The sequence below is a fragment of the Echinops telfairi genome, unplaced genomic scaffold (assembly GCF_000313985.2).
Source record: "Echinops telfairi isolate 266 unplaced genomic scaffold, ASM31398v2 ScPeMD7_9;HRSCAF=40, whole genome shotgun sequence".
In the NCBI taxonomy this organism is placed as follows: Eukaryota; Metazoa; Chordata; class Mammalia; order Afrosoricida; family Tenrecidae; genus Echinops; species Echinops telfairi.
In genome coordinates this window covers 23,297,030-23,314,502 of record NW_022103906.1, presented here as the reverse complement: position 1 = coordinate 23,314,502, position 17,473 = coordinate 23,297,030, and the positions used below count along the sequence as shown (strand labels likewise).

The 17,473-nt window shown below is 54.2% G+C and overlaps 2 protein-coding genes across 7 annotated transcripts in view; both read left to right on the top strand.

Annotated features, from left to right (window-relative positions):
* The first annotated feature begins 67 nt into the window (after positions 1-67).
* On the top strand, positions 68-4,251 carry CUNH8orf58 (chromosome unknown C8orf58 homolog). The gene is made up of 7 exons (XM_045286848.1): positions 68-116; positions 1,153-1,697; positions 2,065-2,205; positions 2,334-2,451; positions 2,555-2,667; positions 2,818-2,900; positions 3,375-4,251. The coding sequence occupies exons 1-7, from the start codon at positions 68-70 to the stop codon at positions 3,484-3,486; spliced, it is 1,161 nt and encodes a 386-aa protein (XP_045142783.1). The 3' UTR covers positions 3,487-4,251.
* Positions 4,252-7,117: 2,866 nt separating this feature from the next.
* CCAR2 (cell cycle and apoptosis regulator 2) overlaps positions 7,118-17,473 on the top strand; it is a 13,319-nt gene continuing 2,963 nt past the window's right edge. For 2 of the 6 annotated variants that reach the window (XM_030884607.2, XM_004707596.2), the window contains exons 1-15: positions 7,118-7,187; positions 8,078-8,172; positions 8,440-8,531; positions 8,929-9,020; positions 9,226-9,340; positions 9,497-9,626; positions 9,802-9,898; positions 13,789-13,908; positions 14,930-15,152; positions 15,242-15,355; positions 15,639-15,802; positions 16,169-16,340; positions 16,425-16,655; positions 16,764-16,985; positions 17,326-17,470. In XM_030884607.2, coding sequence (XP_030740467.1) covers positions 8,115-8,172; positions 8,440-8,531; positions 8,929-9,020; positions 9,226-9,340; positions 9,497-9,626; positions 9,802-9,898; positions 13,789-13,908; positions 14,930-15,152; positions 15,242-15,355; positions 15,639-15,802; positions 16,169-16,340; positions 16,425-16,655; positions 16,764-16,985; positions 17,326-17,470 — 1,975 coding nt within the window. In that variant the 5' untranslated portion in view covers positions 7,118-7,187; positions 8,078-8,114. Of the gene's footprint in view, positions 7,188-7,557; positions 7,746-7,768; positions 7,869-8,077; positions 8,173-8,439; positions 8,532-8,928; positions 9,021-9,225; positions 9,341-9,496; positions 9,627-9,801; positions 9,899-13,788; positions 13,909-14,929; positions 15,153-15,241; positions 15,356-15,638; positions 15,803-16,168; positions 16,341-16,424; positions 16,656-16,763; positions 16,986-17,325; positions 17,471-17,473 lie in introns of those variants that run through there. The other 4 variants (XM_045286787.1, XM_045286789.1, XM_045286788.1 and 1 more) reach the window with 4 other exon arrangements.

Sequence of the window (17,473 nt, the reverse complement as noted above, 5' to 3'; positions counted from 1 at the left end):
CCGACTGGGGACGCGGCCAGTCGCTCTGTCGCGGGGCAGTGGCCGCGTGGGGGCCGGGAGCTGGGCCATGCTGGGCCGGCGGCGGGTCTTCGCGGTGGAGCCGCGCGGCGGCCCGGGTGAGTCGCCCCTGCCCCCTGCTCGGGCCGGGGTCGCATTGGGGGCTTAGGACACCACAGACCCGATCTCCCAGCTCCGGGCCTTTGCAGACCCGCCTGTGTCCTCAGTCCCTGGGGGCGCTCCTTTCCTGGAGCCAACTCTCGCGCTCTCACCGGGGCGCACACGGGGCAGCCCCTCCCTACCCCCCTTGGACCCCTGCACACCCACCCGGGAGGCGCCTACCTTTCAGCTTGAGGGGTGTGCTGGTTACTTTGAAGACGCCATGCGCAGAGCAGACCCTCAGAGGTTTGGGTGCCTAACTGGCCACCACCTCCACCCCATTTCCTCTGGGTCCACTTCCTTCCCGTTCCAGAAGGCCGCCTGAACTTCCCCTCTCCCCCTGAAGCCCTGAAAGCCCCCTCCGGGTCAGACCCCTTTCCAAAGAGGGCCTGCCTGCCCTGCAGGAGTGAGGTTCCGGCCGTCACCGCTGCCTGGAAGGCTGTGGCTGTGAATTCCATGGCCCGGACCCATCACTCCGAGTGGGACCAGCGAGGAAGGCCCACGGAGGTGATGCTGACCACGAGCATCCTTTCCCTTCTGGTGCCCATTCTAACACTTAGCAGTTTCTTTCGACGCCCAGCCGAACCTTCACGACTATTCCATCGAAGAGGAAGGAGCCTCAGGTCCCTCATTACAGCCGCTTGTAGTTAATCCCTGGCCCCTAGAAGCCCCGGAGAGCCGTGATCTAGCATCCTGGTGCGGCCGGGCCTCCAGATAGGCTCCACTCTGTGTCCTAACCTCTACCAACAGTGCGACTCCCCGCAGGCACGCCCCCCCCCCCGCCCCCGCTATGATGTGAAGGTCTGGGCCCGACGAGGTTCTCCCGGGAAGAAAGGCAGCTGGGCCACTGCAGGCGGGAGCTGGCGCGGCGTCTGAACCAGTTCCCTGTCTGATGTACAGGGAAACCGTCGTCCAGGCAGACCCCGGTGACACCTTGGCGAGGCTGTGGCTGTCTAGGCGCCGCCCTTCACTGCTCACCTGGGACACTCCTCCCAGGAATGCTGGGGGCGTTGGGGCGGCCGCGTAGCCTGATACTGACTCTCCTTGCAGATAGGGCGGCGGAGGACCCGGCGCGCGGGTGTGTCGTGCCCGGAGTCAGCAGCACCTACAGAAGGATCCCGGACGCAGCCGGGGGTGCTTCCCCGCCCTGGAACGCGGAGGCCCAGCTGAGGGGCCCAGGGAGGCGGGTGCCACTTCTGAAACTCGCCTCCCGAGACTCGGGAGTGGAGATGGCAGTTGGAGATAGCTCCCTGGTCACTTCCCCGGGCCTGTCTCTGGACTCTCTGGACTTCGATCCTTCGGGAAGCTCCGAGGCCCCCGCCCTCGTGGAGCCCCCGGCCCAACTCGGCAGGCTCCTGGCCAGTCGAACGCTGGAGCAGGTCCTGGAGCGCTCCCGCTGCCACCCTTCTTGCCCAGCCAGCTGGTCCCAGCAGCACCGCCCCCTGCAGCCGCCAAGCAAGCCTGCGTGTGAGCTGCCCGCTTTGGGAGGCGGGGAGCAGGAGACCACTGGGTCAGAAAAGGACCTGGAGGCAGCTGAGGGGGTGAGTGCTATTTCAGGCCCGTCATGGCTGGGGGGAAGGGGCACAGCCCCTGCGCTCCCCCCTTCCCCCAGTTCTCAGTCCAGTGGGGACCCCTGGAGCACCCTGGTGGTGGGGGGGCGGGACATTCCTTGTCCCTAATTGATGGGTTGTGTCTGTCACAGTTTGTGCCTCACTGCACTAGCTGCCTTTAGCCACCCCCAACCCGCAGGGGAGGTGAGCAGGTTTGGGTCCTGCCTGGCGCTGGGGGCATGTGGGTTCCCCCTTCCCACTGCCTGCTTTGCACCCATCTGCTGGGTGAGCAGGTTGGCTGCTAGGGTGAAAGTCCAGGTGAATTCAGGGGGCTTCCCTCTGTCACCGTGGCCCACAGGTGAGGGCCCTGGAGCCTGAAGTCTGGACCAGCCTCCCAGGACAGGGTCTCCGCTACCTAGAACACCTGTGCCTCGTTCTGGAGCAGATGGCCAGGCTCCAACAGCTCCACCTGCAGCTGCAGACCTGGAGGCCCGCAGGGGTGAGTGAGCCAGCGGGTGGGCAGGCCCGGCCTGGGGGAGGTAGAGGAGCACAGCAAGCCTGAGCATCATGGCTCCCTGTGCACAGCCTCCGCCCTCTAGCGATGTCCTGGTTGTCTGTCCCACTTAGTCACAGGACCCTGGAGAGGAGTCACCTGCCCCAGCTCCTTCACTCTCACCATCCCCTGCCCTGAGCAATGAGGCGCAGGTGCCGCCTTGGGACCTGCCAAGCCAGACAAAGGATGCAGGTGAGGGGCGCTGTCTTCCTGCCCCTGTGCCTCGCTTGCCCAGCCCCCTTGATGCCATGGCTGCTTGGGCGTGGCCCTGGGTGACCCAACTCTCCTTCTGAAGGGGCAAAGGCAACTTCATCCCCCAAAGTGGGGGTGCCTGGCACCGACCTCGCCCACCTGTCCGAAGCCTCAGAGGTGCCAGCTCACACCTTCCCACCCTCCCAGGGACACAAGGTAGGTGGACACCCCTAAGTCCAGAAACTTGGGGAAGATGGCAGCATTCCTACCTGGAGCAGGTGGGGAGGAGAGCTGCCTTTAGGAGCTGATGTAGGGGAAGCTCCCCACCCTCCACCCCCTCAGCTGGATCTCTCCCCTTGGGGCAAGGTCAAGGTCCTGCTCAACCGGATCTTCTGGAGAAACTCTCGACATCCTGAGCCCCTTGTCCCTCGGGCTGGCCCCGACCTCAGGTGAGTTGGGTGAGCTTAGGGTGTTGGATTATAGGGAATTGAGGTGGCCCTAGGAACCAGGGGTGACAGTCTAGGAAGGGAAGCCAGAGGAGCGACACAAGTGGTTGAAAGGGGTGGGGGTGGGGCAGTGGAGGGAAGTCACTTTCCTAGACCACAAAGTCAGCCTGTGGCAGAGGCAGAGCCAGGACCAGAATATGAGTGAGCTTCTCAGCCCAGGCCCTGCAAGGCTTAGCCCCTCCACGCTGACCTGACGCATCATCGGCCAGCCCCCTGGATGGGCAGGGAGCTAAGGGAGTGGGGTGGGAGGGGCACAGACTGGGGATTGGTCGAGGGTGAGTCCACCCTGCTATGAGAATCTGCCGGAGCTTCTGCACAGGGAAGAACACTGCCCAGAGCAGATAAGCCCTGCACTGCTCTTCTTGGCTCCCTTTGTGTCCCCCTCCTAGCTCTGGACTTTCTTTTCCTTTGTCACAGGATTGAGTCCAGGGATCTCCCTGAAAGGTCTCAGTGTCATCCCCGCCGGAAGACTTTCATGCCTTCGCTGGTAGTTAGGAAACAACGAGCAAAAAACCTTTCTGTCTGCTAAGCCTAGCTTGTGCAGGGTGTGACCCTTGGGGTGAGGTGGGGCGGGGCACCGGCGGCAGGGAAGTCTCTGCCCTCGCCCTCCAGCCCCGTGGCTGTTTCTCTTCACCGCTGGGTGAAGCTGTGATGCTGGCCCTTCTCTGAAGCTAGGGGCTGAGTCTTCCTCCTCGGACCAGCCTGGCAGTAGGGACCCAGTCCCCTGAGAGTCCCCCAATGTGACAAGTCTAAGGTTCCTCCCTGCTTGCCAGAAATCCCTGGGCTTCTACAATGTGAACTAACTTATTTCTCAAGTGCCCATGCCATGTTACAGATGCGTATTTATGGATAAGTCTATGCCCATTAGCTGTGGCCAGCAGTGTTAGGAGCTGGCTGGATCCAGCCATCCCTTTGGGTAACAAGCACCCTCCAAAACTGGTAAAGGCGACTTCTGGACGAGGTCATCTGCGTGCAGAAGGATGGAACTGCCCGCAGTTGCTGATCCACCTGGGTTCCTGCTTTCCTCAAGCACATGCTACTGGGAAGCCTCTGACAGGGTCTGGTCCCTGGAGCAGGGTCCCTGCAGATGGCACTAGGAATGGCAGGCCTGGCGACAACAGACCAAGGATGCACCTTCAAGAATACCTTCAAGGTCAATTCTCGGCTGCTCTGTTCCCTGCTAGCTTTTACCCGTCAAAGCCCAAACCAGAAGCTCATACCAAAACTCACTGCCATCAAGCCGATTCCGATTCATCAAGACCCTATAGGACAGAGAGCAGAACTACCCCTTTGGGTTCCCAAGACTATAAGTCTTTACTGGAGCAGGAAGTCTCATCTTTCTCCTGCAGCGAGGCTGGTGGATTCGAACTGCCAACCTTGTGGTTAGCAGCCCAACATGTTACTTATCATGCCACCCGCGTTTGAGACAGCCCTTTAACTTTTCTTGTTTTTATAATGTTCCAAACGGGATAATGATGCCTGCCCTACCTACCTCACAGGCTTAGGATGATGCCTACATGAGATTCAAATGCCCTGAAGTCCTTTGTGAACTGTGAAGTACACAGGAAAGGGGAAGAGGGCTGGGGGTACACTGCCAAGGGGAGAGGGGAGAGTGGACTGAGATTGCCACCAGGGACTAAAAATGGCCAGTGAGAGAGTCATTTCATTGAGATCTCTTCTGTTTTATACCTGAGAAATATGGGCACTTAGTCCTGAAACTCGTCCCTCTGTGTTTTGGAAACAAACAGCTTGAGAGATTTTACCCCCCCCCCCTCCAATCTTGAGAGGTTTCCTTTACCCAGTTTTTCTACCTCAGAGAGTGGGTTTACTCTTGTCCCGAATGACTGATGTTTCCTGGGTGAGTTGTAAACTAGCTGGTTTCACACTTTTTGTTTTCAAAACCCTGAGCTGTAGCTTGTCCTGTGATTAGTCTGTACTGTGCAGGGATTGATCAATATACTGTGCACATGAAGCAACTACAGACTATGTTCATGAAATGTCTACATACCTTTAAATTGACCAGGAGTATACTTATCCATTTATGTAGTCAGCCACACAGAGTTTTGGGGAAGGAGAAAGGAGAAGCAGAGAGGGAGAGGGGGAGGAACTGAGGAACCTCAAAACTGTGACGTGGGTCAAAGGCTGTCTCACTGAAGACAGTGAGGCCTGGAAGAGGCCTTGTGGCCGAGCTGGTGGCGAAGACAGAAGCGATGACCGCTGCCAGGAATGGAGCTGGGAGAGGGGAACAAAGCTGCCGCACTGGCTAGGAAGCAGTGGGCTGGTTAGTGGTGGGAGCTGAAGGCAGAGAGGACGCCTATCCTGAGGGGGCTGAGAGCGAAGGGCCTGCTTGCTTGCATGGCTGAGGGGAGCTGACCTGCACTGAGGCAGGGAGGGGTTGACTCAGGGTTTAGGGGAAAAATCAACCTGTTTGTTTCCAAAACATGAACTCAATTCAGGACTAAGTGCCTGGGTTTGGGGGGAGTCATCTAGACTTTACTTACATGCTGCCTGCCCCAGAGTTATACCTTGTAACTTCCTTAATAAACCTCTTTAAGTGTGCTCTATGAGTGGCCACTGCAATGAATGAATGCGCCTGGAGGTAGTGGATGCTGCGGGCGGGGTGGCAGGTGTCAGAGCCAGTGAAATGCTGGCAAGAGGTGTGTCTGACCGCCACCTCCCTGGAATCAGCCTTGGACTGTTGCAGATTTTCCTTCTGAAGTTAGGACTTTAGCTGCTACTAGAACATGACATTTGGGGGCGGAGGGGAGTGCTCACTACAGCTCTCAAAAGGTCGGCTCAGTGTTGTGGTTAGATGCTGTGAGTCGGTGCCGACTCATAGTGATCCGATGCACAACAGAAATACCCTCTTCGTGGCCAGGTGGGGATCTGACACTGGCTGAGACAGGGAACTAGATGGCCAAGTCTTTCTTCAGAGTCCTGCTCTGCTGAAACCGGTTCAGTAGCATACTGTTTCCCCGAAAGTAAGACATGCTCTGAAAATAAGACCTACATACGGTTTTGCCTCTTGTTGAAATATAAGTCACCCCCCGAAAATAAGGCCCCCTGAAGCTACCGTAACTCTGGACTTTGGACCGGAGTGTCGGGCGCTGTTGTGCAACTCACTGTTGGCTGCAGCGCAGCTGGAGTAGAGACAGGAAGTGTGAGGTTTATTTTAATAAAACAATAAACAATAAATGTGTACCGTATTCTTCATGGAAAAATAAGATATTCCCTGAAAATAAAACCTAGTGCATCTATGGGAGCAAAAGTTAATATAAGACACTCTTATTTTTGAGGAAACAGGGTAGCAGCATACGAGCAGGTGGTGGTGTGCAAGAGACCCATTGGCCCCCAGAATGAGTTCAGGTCTCCCACAATGACGGTAAGGCTTTTGCTACTAAATCACCACTGCCCTGCCGAAATATCACTAGGGGTCTATATTACTCAGCATTGTTAGGCTCCTGTATGAATCGAGAAAGGTGGAAACCCTGGCCTCCTATAGGGACCCAGAAACTGGGAGGTGTTGGTGTGGTGTGTGGGGGTACAGAGTCGGGCAACTCCCTTTGCTTCCGCAGATGGGGGCACGGAATGGCATTCCCGGGCACCACAAAGATTAAAAGGCGCCTGGTTAAGGTGGCTGGACAATGGGGTGATGGGGTGGTGGTGGCATTTCTGCGGACTAGTCGCTCCATCAACGTCTTTGCATCTGGAGATTGGGGGTGGGTGGGGGTGCAATTTAGAGATTACCCTGGGCGCTGCTTAGCCTCGCTGCGCCCCTAGTCCCAGACAGACAACTTTCTCCTAGACACGGCCAGCGATCAAGCACTGCCCTCCGGGCAGGACGGACTGGTTCTCTTGCTGTATAGGGGGTCTTCCAGAACGCGGTGGGGGTGGTGGCGGTGGGCACTGCCTCCCGGACACTGCAGCTGTCTTTGCCCTCGGAACTAAAGCGTGGGGGGCCGCTTTTCTACTGGGAAACTTGAGTGCGGGCACTGCCTAGGCGCGGCGCGCGCGATCGGGGAAGGCGCACTTCCGCTCCACAGCCGGAGCTGGAAGGGACACCGGGGTGGGGGCAGGGAGAGGTCGGCGGAGACGGGGGAGGGACCATATCCGGGAGAGTGGCAGCTTCCGACCAGTGGTCGCGGTTCCGGAGAGGCGCTTCCGGCGGCGGCGGCGGCTGTGGTGGTTCCGGGTGTCTTTGTCCCCCGGTGTCGCGGCGCTGGCCCGCAGGTGGGTTGGGGCCCTGCCGCCGCTCCTCGGCCTCTGGCCCCCTCCTCGGGCCAAGGGCCCGGAGGGCCCGGCGGCGAGATGCGCTGCTCGCGGAAGGGGCCAAGTGCCCCTCCGGACTGCCAGCCCCGTCTCCCTGGCAACGGCCTCGGCCCTGGGGGCGGGCGGGAGGAGCAGAAGCCGCGCGCCTTCGCCTTCGCACGGCGGCCTCGCAGTCGCCCGGCTGCGGAGACTGGCGCCGGCGGCGGCGGCCGAGGCGGGAGCCGAGGGCCCGATAGCGCGGGAGCGGGAGGGCGGCGCGCAGCGCGGTTCGCGTCCGGCCGGGCCGGAGGGCTGCCCTCCCGCTAGCCTGTCCGGGGAACGGGGGACCTTGGCTTCCGGGGCGCACACCGTCTCCTCGCCGCCACTGGCAGCCTCCATTTTCCTAGGCCCTGCCGTGGAGCATTTTGGCGGATGTTTTTGAATGAATGAATGTCACGGAGCTCTTCCCAGCCCCCGAGCCCCCAGCCCTCCGCGGGTGGCGTGACCTAGTGAGAGGGGCATCGCGATTGGGAGACCCGGGTGTGAGGCTTGGTTTTGTCACTCACTGGTTCTGTGGCCCGGGGCAAGTCTTGATCTCGCTGAGCTTCAGCTTCCTTCTCGGTCAATTGCACGACCGCCAGCTTGCCACTAGGTTATTGTGAGGTCAGATTGGAACAGTGTAACACGTTACTTCATTTCCTGCCCCTCCAGCTAGTCTCATTTTCGCCATTCATTCTCAGTCACCCCATTTGCTTCCCGTTTATCTCTTAAGATTTTTAGTTCTATACGAGTTTCCCCTTTTTTTGGCGGGGTGGGGGGGGGTAGATGGAAATTTTCCTCGTGAGTTGATAATCTTTCTTTTCTGATTGAAGGTTTTCCCTACGACACTGAAAAAGGACGGCATTCCCAATGTCCCAGTTTAAGCGCCAGCGGCTCAATCCGCTTCCAGGGGGTCGTAACTTCTCAGGTGATCACCCTCCTCCCTACCTGGCACTGTATTGGGAGCCATGTGCTTTTGGACTTTCAGAAGGTGGCTTTGTGGGGGAGAGGGGGAGGGTCCTCCCAGTGGAGAGCAATTTGCTAGTAGGAAAGGAGAAGACGACTTCTGAGGTGCCAGGTCTATTCTGTGGGGGTTGGTGGGAGTCAGTGTGCCTTTGTGTTAACCACCTCCTCTAGTGCACTAGAGTCCTGGAAGTGATTGTGTGGTCCGAAGATGGCTTCTCTGTCTCCACAGGTGCGGCTTCAACATCCCTTCTGGGTCCCCCTCCTGGTTTGCTCACTCCTCCGGTGGCCACGGAACTGTCCCAAAATGCCAGACACCTGCAGGTAGGCAAGGCATTGCTTTCTACGGAGCCCTGCGGCCCTGCCAGCATTCCTGGCTGCTTGGCGCTCTTCGCTCTTTTATAGCACCTGGTGTTCTTTCTTCCTGGTTCTTCTCCTGCTAACGGGCCAGTATGGGTTGATGACCCTACAACCCTTAGATTCGGAGGTTGTAAGTTTTAGTTCTTGGGAAACCTTTAGTACACCGCCTGGCATGCAGGAAGACCTGGAAACCCGGGACGCTGTGGGCCATGAGCAGATCCCATAGATGGATGCTGTTCACCAGACACACGTGCTTCTTGGTTGTCTGAGTGAGCTGGGTGGCGGATAAAGATGAGAGGGTGGCCGAGTGTGTCTTTGTCCAAGTTAATCCCCATTACTTTTAAATTGCCCATTTTCACAGGGTGGCGAGAAGCAGCGCGTTTTCACTGGCATTGTTACCAGCTTGCACGATTACTTTGGGGTGGTGGATGACGAGGTCTTTTTTCAGATAAGGTAGGCTTGAGGCTGGTCCCCGGCAAGCAAAGCTTTTTGGGTTCAATTCTGTCACCATGCTGGTGGGGGCGCCTCTAAAGCCGTAGCTTTGCTGTTTTTATGCAAGGTGTGAGAAATCTTGATGGGAAGGGCCTCCTGGGGGACAGTCAGGGTGACTTGGCCATGGTCTCTCACTGACTGGGCCTCCCGGCTTATATGCTGGCAGTGTGGTGAAGGGCCGGCTGCCCCAGCTGGGTGAGAAGGTGCTGGTGAAGGCTGCATACAACCCAGGTCAGGCAGTGCCCTGGAATGCTGTCAAGGTGCAAACACTCTCCAACCAGGTATTCCTCTTTCTTTGGCTTGTGCATCTGAAAGGGGAGGGAGGGAAGCAGGCTAAGAACTGTACTTCTGTGGAGGGCTTGGCATGGCATCTGACCAAGGTCGTGAGCACATCAGTTCTGCGATGCCCTGAATTTTCCTGGCCACTGTCCCCTCAGCCCCTGCTGAAGTCGCCAGCACCTCCCCTTCTGCATGTGGCAGCCCTGGGCCAGAAGCAAGGGATCTTGGGAGCTCAGCCTCAGTTGATCTTTCAGCCTCACCGAATTCCCCCGCTCTTTCCTCAGAAGCGTGAGTACTAGTGGCTTAGAATTAGGGTGTGGCTGTGTGTGGGTGGGGGGGCGGTCCTCTCGATGAATGGATGCATAACTCTCAGAAGTAGGTACTACTAGGCCCTGGACGTCAGGGAGGGAGGGCTGTCAAAGTTTTGAGGGGTTTTATGTCACTGGCCACTTCTTCTCTGCAGCTCTGAGTCTCTTCCAAACATCCCACACACTTCATCTGAGCCACCTGAACCGGTTTCCTGCTCGGGGTCCTCATGGACGGTTGGATCAGGGCCGAAGGTAAGCCAACCAGGCAGGAAAGTGTTTGATTTGCCTCTGGGAGCAATGTCCCTTTCTTTGCTGCTTCGTAACACAAGGTTCTCTTTCTGCAGCTGCATCGTAGTCCCCTTGCCCTATAATATAAAAACCACTGAAGTAGACAAGGAGGGTTCAAAAAGTTGGTGGGAAAATTCTACGATCCTTCAATTCTGTTCTGCAGCCAACTCTTTGAATCCCCTTGTATTACAGATTTTGGAACTTGAAACATTCAATGTTTCTTGAGGTGCCATTTTGAGATACTTTTTAATATGAAAATTTCCTTTTATTTGTAGCTCCTAAGAGCAATACCAAGAATTAAGACTGTCAAGAAAATAATAGTGCCACAAAAGTACCATTGTAATGGGTATTGTTTTCTAGTTAAAAATGTATACAAGGGGATCCCCAAAAGTTCATGGAAAAACCCCATGATCCTTTAATTCTATTTTTCCACAAACCTTTTGCAGACTCGTTTCTTTATGCATGTGTGTGTTGCAATGTGCCGAGAAATTGAGGCCTTTTGTCCCGGAGATGACGGCCTTCTCCCTGGGCCATGTGTGGAGGAAGCCTAGGTGGTTGGGGCGCTCCTAGGCAATCCTGTGTAACCCCTGCTTGCTGGGCCTGCTGTCTTCTCTCCTTAGTCAGCACTCTCCCACGGCTTTCAACGCTTCTGCTTCTCTCCCTCGGCTAGTTTAAGGCTTGCTCAGGTTCTGTCTGGGAGCTCTGGTGGTGGTGTGGGTTTAGCAGTGGGCAACAAGGCCAGCAGATCGAAAATCGGCAACTCTACGAAAGAAAGATGAGCCTCTCTACTCCCGTAAAGAATTACAGTCTCAGAAGCCCACCAGAGCAATTCTACCTTGTCCTATCCTATAGGGTTACCATGACTCAGCATTGGTCTGATGGTATAGTGAGTTTGGGTTTTTTGTTTTGTTTTTTTGGTGGTGTAATTCTGAGTTCATTTTAACTTTATTATGGAGACTTTCAAATACATGCAGAGTAAACAGAATGGTGTTCCGAACTGTCAATCATTATCAGCATTCTTCCAGTCTTCTCCGCCCACTGCTTGCTCTCTGCTTGTATTTTTTAGATCTAATTTATATAGATTGAACTGTACCAAACTGGACAGTTTTGACAAATGGAAAATTTCACACAACCTTTACTCTCTTGAGGCATAGAACATTTCCCTCACTTCAGGAAGTCCCCTCAGGTGTAGCTTTCATTTGAAACATGAACTCTCTTAAGAGTAGGCCAGCCCTCCTCCCAGAGGCCAGCAGATGATTACCGGGTAAGGGGTGAGAAGGCGTGAACACGTACGAGGAGCAGGAGCAGGTTGGAGAGGAAGCCTAAGCTGGTGTGCTGCAGCCAGTGCTGCTGCAGCCAGTTTGCCCCCTCAGGTGGGTCACTGGGGACCGAACCAGGGGGAGCTCCTGAGGGCCAGGGCTGTTTGTGTTTCCAGGACCCCACCATATCAAGCCACTTGTTACTTTACACATACCCAGTCCTCCTCCCTTGGTCGAGCATCTTCTTGGTCTTTAATTTCCAAGGACATTAGTTTCCCCTGTTACATGCTGTGAGCTTGTAAAAGGTTTCAGTGGAAAAAAAACCACAGCAAGCATGTGATATGTGTGGGAATAATGTGGTCTGGGTGGAAGTCACTGGCCACTGTTTACTGTAGGTTCAAATTCAGGTCTTGTGGGTGATCGGTTGCATTTGATTGTCATGGGTATGCCAACCTTGTTTAATTACTTTGGACATCACCTTCGGGTCATAGCTTCTAGAGAAAGAAGAGTTTACTGCTGAGGTGGGATAGGTAGAGAATTTGTAGTAGGAAAAGAAGTAGATGGTATTTGTATATGTGTGTGTGTGGAGGGGGGCCAGTTTGGGGACAACTGTTCATTTATAAAGGAATCCGTGACATTAGCATTTTGGCTGAGTACCCAGTTTTATTATTGACTCTTTAGGCCATGCGGTATAGGCTGCTTGTCAGGCACAGTCCTGGCTTTCAGGAAGGTGTGTGGAGCTGGCCTGCTGCTGGTGCTGCCTCTTTCACCCTGCTCTCGTCACTCCCTGTCGTAATGAGAGCACCCCGGCTGCTGGGCCAGAGGATTTGGTGGACCATGGAGCTTGACTGGGGTTTCCGGCACGTACTGCTGGGTTCACGTCAGTCCTGGGGTGAGCTGCTGAGAGAATGACTGCAACAGTTCTTTTGTTAGATCATCAAAGCACGGACAGTCCCATAAGAGCAGGATCTGTGGGCAGTTCTAGGATGGGCCACTTAAGACAGTTATTGGAAAATAAAAACAAAAACCAAACCTTGAGTTAACATAATCAACTTTGTTACTCAGGAGTCTAAGAAACAGAAATGACCCAGGCAGGCCCAAAACTGGAAGAAGATAAACCTGGCAAAAAGTTACCAACCCTCTCCCCAGGTAGGCCCTCCCTAGGCATGAAGAATGGACAGATGATTCTCTGAGGCCTGGGGGATTTCCCCTTCTCTGGTATTTCCCAAGGCCTAAAGCAGTGAATCTCAACCTGTGGGTTGCCACCCCTTTGGAGGTCGAACAACCCTTTCACAGGGGTCGCCCGATTCATAACAGTAGCAAAATTATAGGTATGACATAGCAATGAAATTTTTATGATTCGGGGGGCGGGTCACCACAACATGAGGAACTGCATGAAAGGGTTGTGGCATTGGGAAGGTTGAGAACCACTGTTCTAAAGTTTCTTCCTCTCAACACTAATGCCAAAGTAAGTGATTTATCGCATTTATATAGTATCGATGCCATGATAGAAAATTCAAATGCTGTGCAGATAAGCAATGTTTGTTACCATGTAGGCATTCTTAAAGACCTTTAGAAAATAGTTTTGAAAAGAGTAATTACTGTCATTCATCTCTTTCAGTATTTTTCTTTTTAAAAATTTTTCTTGTAGTATTTTTTCTATAACATACAGACCGTTTTAAATCTTAGGGTTCCTGCTGATTTTGTGAGGTCGTAGTACACCCTTTCTCATATCGCACGATAATCTTACCATCACCGTGTTAATCCCTATCACTCAGAGGCGCCGTGAATGACTGGAATTATTTGATGTATAAGATGGATGTTTGCGGTTTTTACTCTTAACTTTTGCCTGAATGCCTTCTACTCTGTATGCACTGTGACTCTTGACCGACGTCTCTGAGGTACAGTCTCTACAGTAGATGTCAGGATGGAAGGGTTTGAGAATGTCTATGTACTGCTAATGGTTTCTTACAGGAACTGTCTCTTAATAAAATGCACAGAGACCGTCTAACACTGTTATGGTTTTTTTTGTTGGCTTGTTTTTGTGTGCATTTTAGTTCACTTTTCTTCTTGTTTCAATTTGGAAATTTGGAAAGCTCAGAAGTGCAGAAAGGAAAACTGCACACGTTGATCAGCTTTGGATACTCTGTCTTTTGCTCACTATCTGGATCTTGTTTATGGTACTAAGAGCTTTTAAGTATCTGCTGAAGTGCCCCTTCATAATGTTCTGTCACAGGGGTTGGCATACTTTTGAGATGGAAGAGCCAATCCTGTCCTTCAGAAAAATTTAAAGATTAATCAAGCTCTGTAAATACATTTTTACAAACAAACGAAATCACCATGATCTGAATATCTTCTAAAAAGTTGTGAATGGAATTAAGTTGTAAAATGCAGTTTTACTTCAGAACCACATGTATGTAGCGTGCCATGTACGTTCGAGTGCTATCGTTTGCCGCTTGTTGGTGTGGCTTTAACCTTGTCTTTGATGTTAGGCATTCAGATGGCTTCCCGTGTTTCCTTTCCTACGTCAGTCTGTACTGATTACTTTGAAATAACAATGCGGTGTTTCTCCCTGGGTGATTGCTCAACCTCCAGTGATGACTATGACTCCAAGAAGCGCAAACAGCGGGCTGGAGGAGAACCTTGGGGTGCTAAGAAACCGAGGCATGACCTGCCTCCCTACCGGGTCCATCTCACCCCCTACACTGTCGACAGGTGAGTGATAAGGCTGACGTGGGGTGACACTGGCCAAGGGTCAGGTTCTGGTGTAGGTGAGGCAGAGCCTGTGGAAGGGCCACCGAGTGTTCTCTGAAGAGGGCACAGATGGAGCCATTTGTACACACTGCTTGGGGACTTGGCTTTTTGACCCATCTCAGAATTTACTCTAATGTTTTTTAAAGACCCTGGTGATGTAGTGGTCAAGTACTCACTTGAGAGCCGAAAGGTTGCTGGTTGGAATCCACCTAAGAGAAGCATCTGGCGACCTGTTTCTCTCAAGATAACAGCCTAGCAAATTCTCAGGCAGCTCTACCGTCACATGGCATTTACTGGATTGATCTTATTAACTAACTACACAGTATTCCAGTGAACCATAGTTTAACCGGGTCTCTATTTTCAGTCGTCAGTCTTTACAAACTTGGCACATCATGATTTTCGCCAGTGCAGTGTCACTGGGATCCGTTCCTAGGAATGGTGTCGCTGGCCCAAAGGGTTGGGCTGAAGCTTTGCTAGGTGTTGCTGGGCTCTCGTACAGAGGCCATATCAGGGTACGCTCTCACCAACGGGCCACCAAGTACTTCCCTTGAGATTTTGCCAAGACTGTCTTAATTAAGCTTTTTGGTCTTTGCCAATCTGATCAGTGACAAATGATAGTCTAATTTGCATTTCTTAATTATAGTCAGAGTAAGCATTTCCTTCATGGGCTTCCATGTCTGATATATTTTTCTGTTAAGTACTGTTGTCAGTTTAATCAGTGTTTTGTTGGCCGGTTTTCTTTCTGTGTGTATGTGTTACTGATTTAGGAGTGCTTTTTATACTCTGAGTTATTACATCCGGCACGCCCCTGCCCTGTTTGACTCAGTGTTTCACAGAGATTTTTTATTGATCAGATTTGATCCATCTTTTCCCTGCTTTTGCACAGAAAGTCTTTTTCTAGTTGGTAATTTGCCCATTTCTGTTTTCAAGTCGTGTTTGTGACTGTAGTCTTAACCTGAATTCTCTTGCTTGCTTTCTGCAGCCCCTTCTGTGACGTCTTAGAACTCCAGCGCCGTTACCGCAGCCTCCTGGTCCCCTCCGATTTCCTGGCCGTTCACCTGAGCTGGCTGTCAGCCTTCCCTCTGAGCCAGCCCTTTTCCCTCCATCATCCGAGCCGAATCCAGGTATCTTCTGAGAAGGAGTCAGTTCCAGACGCTGGTGCTGAGCCTGCCCCTTCAGACATCGACCCTGCGTATAGTTCCAAGGTGAGCCAGGGAGAGTCCGGGGGCTCTGCTTTCCCCCGTGGAGGTGGGCATGGCTCTCTAGCGTGCTCCTTTGTGCGACCTCTGCACAGGTTCTGTTGCTCTCGTCCCCGGGATTGGAGGAGTTGTATCGTTGTTGCATGCTGTTCGTGGATGACATGGCCGAGCCTAGGGAGGCCCCAGAGCACCCTTTGAAGCAGATTAAGGTAAGGACAAGAGCTGGGAGGCACGAGCTTCATCGAGAAGAGTCCACTCCCTGTCAGGTTTTCAGCTGCTCGCTCTTGCACATTACCTCACAGGGGCATGGCATTTCAGGGGTGAACTGCCCCCATTTGGCCTGGTGAGGTCTTTCCTGTCAGAAAGCAATGCCATCCCGTGTGGTGATGTCTTTGCCATGCTACTGCCTTCATTCCTGATTAGTGGCAGCCTTGGAGTAGGAGGCCCTGGGCATTTAGCCTTTCATTTCTTGACCCTAATCTCTTTCGGCAGCTTTTGCTGGGCCGGAAAGATGAAGAAGCAGTGCTGGTTGGGGGTGAGTGGTCTCCCTCCTTGGACGGCCTTGACCCCAAGGCTGACCCGCAGGTGCTAGTCCGCACTGCCATCCGCTGTGCGCGAGCTCAGACGGGCATCGACTTGAGCAGCTGCACAAAGTGGTGAGTGGGCTCCCTCAAGCGCTGGTGGGTGCCGAGCTCACTGCCGCTGCTCTCCAGTCCTGTTAGCATAGCGCCTCGCCTCTCAGTTTCTGCCAACTTCCCCTGACCCAGCCGCTCCAGCTGCCTCCCAGGTGGAGCCGGCCCAGAGAGCTGAGTGTTGGTGGGCAGCTAATTGGACGTGGCTGACAAGGTCCTTAGACACGTTCAGTGCTCCTTGTTGCCTTGGCCCAAGGCTGAGTGCTTGTGGGTGGTTCCTTGTGGACTAGCATCTTCTTGAGGATCGGGCCTGTCTGCACTCTGGAAGCTCGGCATCCACTGGGTGCGGTGACTGTGCGCACGGGTCAGCACGTCGTTCTCTGTGCGCAGGTGGCGCATTGCTGAGTTCCAGTACCTGCAGGCAGGGCCCCCCCGGCGGCTCCAGACAGTGGTGGTGTATCTGCCAGACGTCTGGACCATCATGCCGACTCTGGAGGAGTGGGAGACCCTGTGCCAGCAGAGAGCTGCAGAGGCAGCTGTCCCGCCTCAGGAGGCACCCTTGGTAAGGCTGAGCCTTCTCAAGACAGGCGGGGAGAGAGGCAGGCGCCTGAGCCCAGATGGTCAGAACGTTCTGTCTCTGTTGTAGGAAACAGAGGCTCCTGAGCAGGCTGTGGATGCATCAGAGCAAGCGGCAGACAGCTCGAAGCAGAATGCAGAGAACCCAGAAGGCCCCGGCCAGCAGGATGCAGACACTGACCTCCCAGAGGCCCCCCCACCGCCCTTGGAACCTGCCCTGGTGGCTCGCCCAGGTTGTGCAAACCTCTCTCTCTACGGCATTGTGGAGGACCGGAGGCTGAAGGAAAGGGTCTCTTTCGAGGTAGGCTTGGACACTTGGGGAGGTTGTGCGGTAGAAGGCACGGTGTGGCGAAAACACTTTTTTCCCCCTGATGCTAACCGCCACCCTCCCACCCCTCCCCTCCAACAGGTGATGGTGTTGGCTGAGCTGTTTCTGGAGATGCTGCAGCGGGATTTTGGTTACAGGATTTACAAGATGTTGCTGAGCCTTCCTGAAAAGGCAGTGACACCGCCTGAGCCTGAGAAGGAGGAGGCAGCCAAGGAGGAGGCGGTCGTCAAGGAGGAGGCGTCCCAGGAGCCCAAGGAAGAGGCACAGAATGAGAGCGTGGCCGCTGAGTCAGATGCCCCCCTGGTGAGCGCCTGTTTTGCTGGGGCGGGCAGTGAGTGCTGACAGGCCGTGGCAGCCAGAGACAGGTGTTTTAAATACCTGAGGGTTAACTAAAAAAATATTTTTTTCCCTACCTTTTAAAAGTCATATGGGTGCTTTCTTGCCTAAGAACTATCAAGGAAACATCATTTCTTAGGCACCAAGGCTGACTAGGTGCCTGCCGGATCTCCCTGGTGTGCGGAGCCCTGTGTAATTAAATTACGTACACCGACGAGGCCCTCGCACAGTGCTGGGTGGCATGGCCCTACTGCGTGTCAGCGGTCACAGCTAACCGTTCCTTCTCATCCTGGTCCACTGCCTCTAGAAAGAGGACGGCCTGGTGCCCAAGCCCCCATCTTCTGGGGGCGAGGACGAGGAGAAGCCCCAGGCCGAGGCCTCAGATGACCTTAGTGAGATGGCTCTGGACCCAGACCTGCTGCTCCTGCGAGACGACGGAGAAGAGGAGTTTGGTA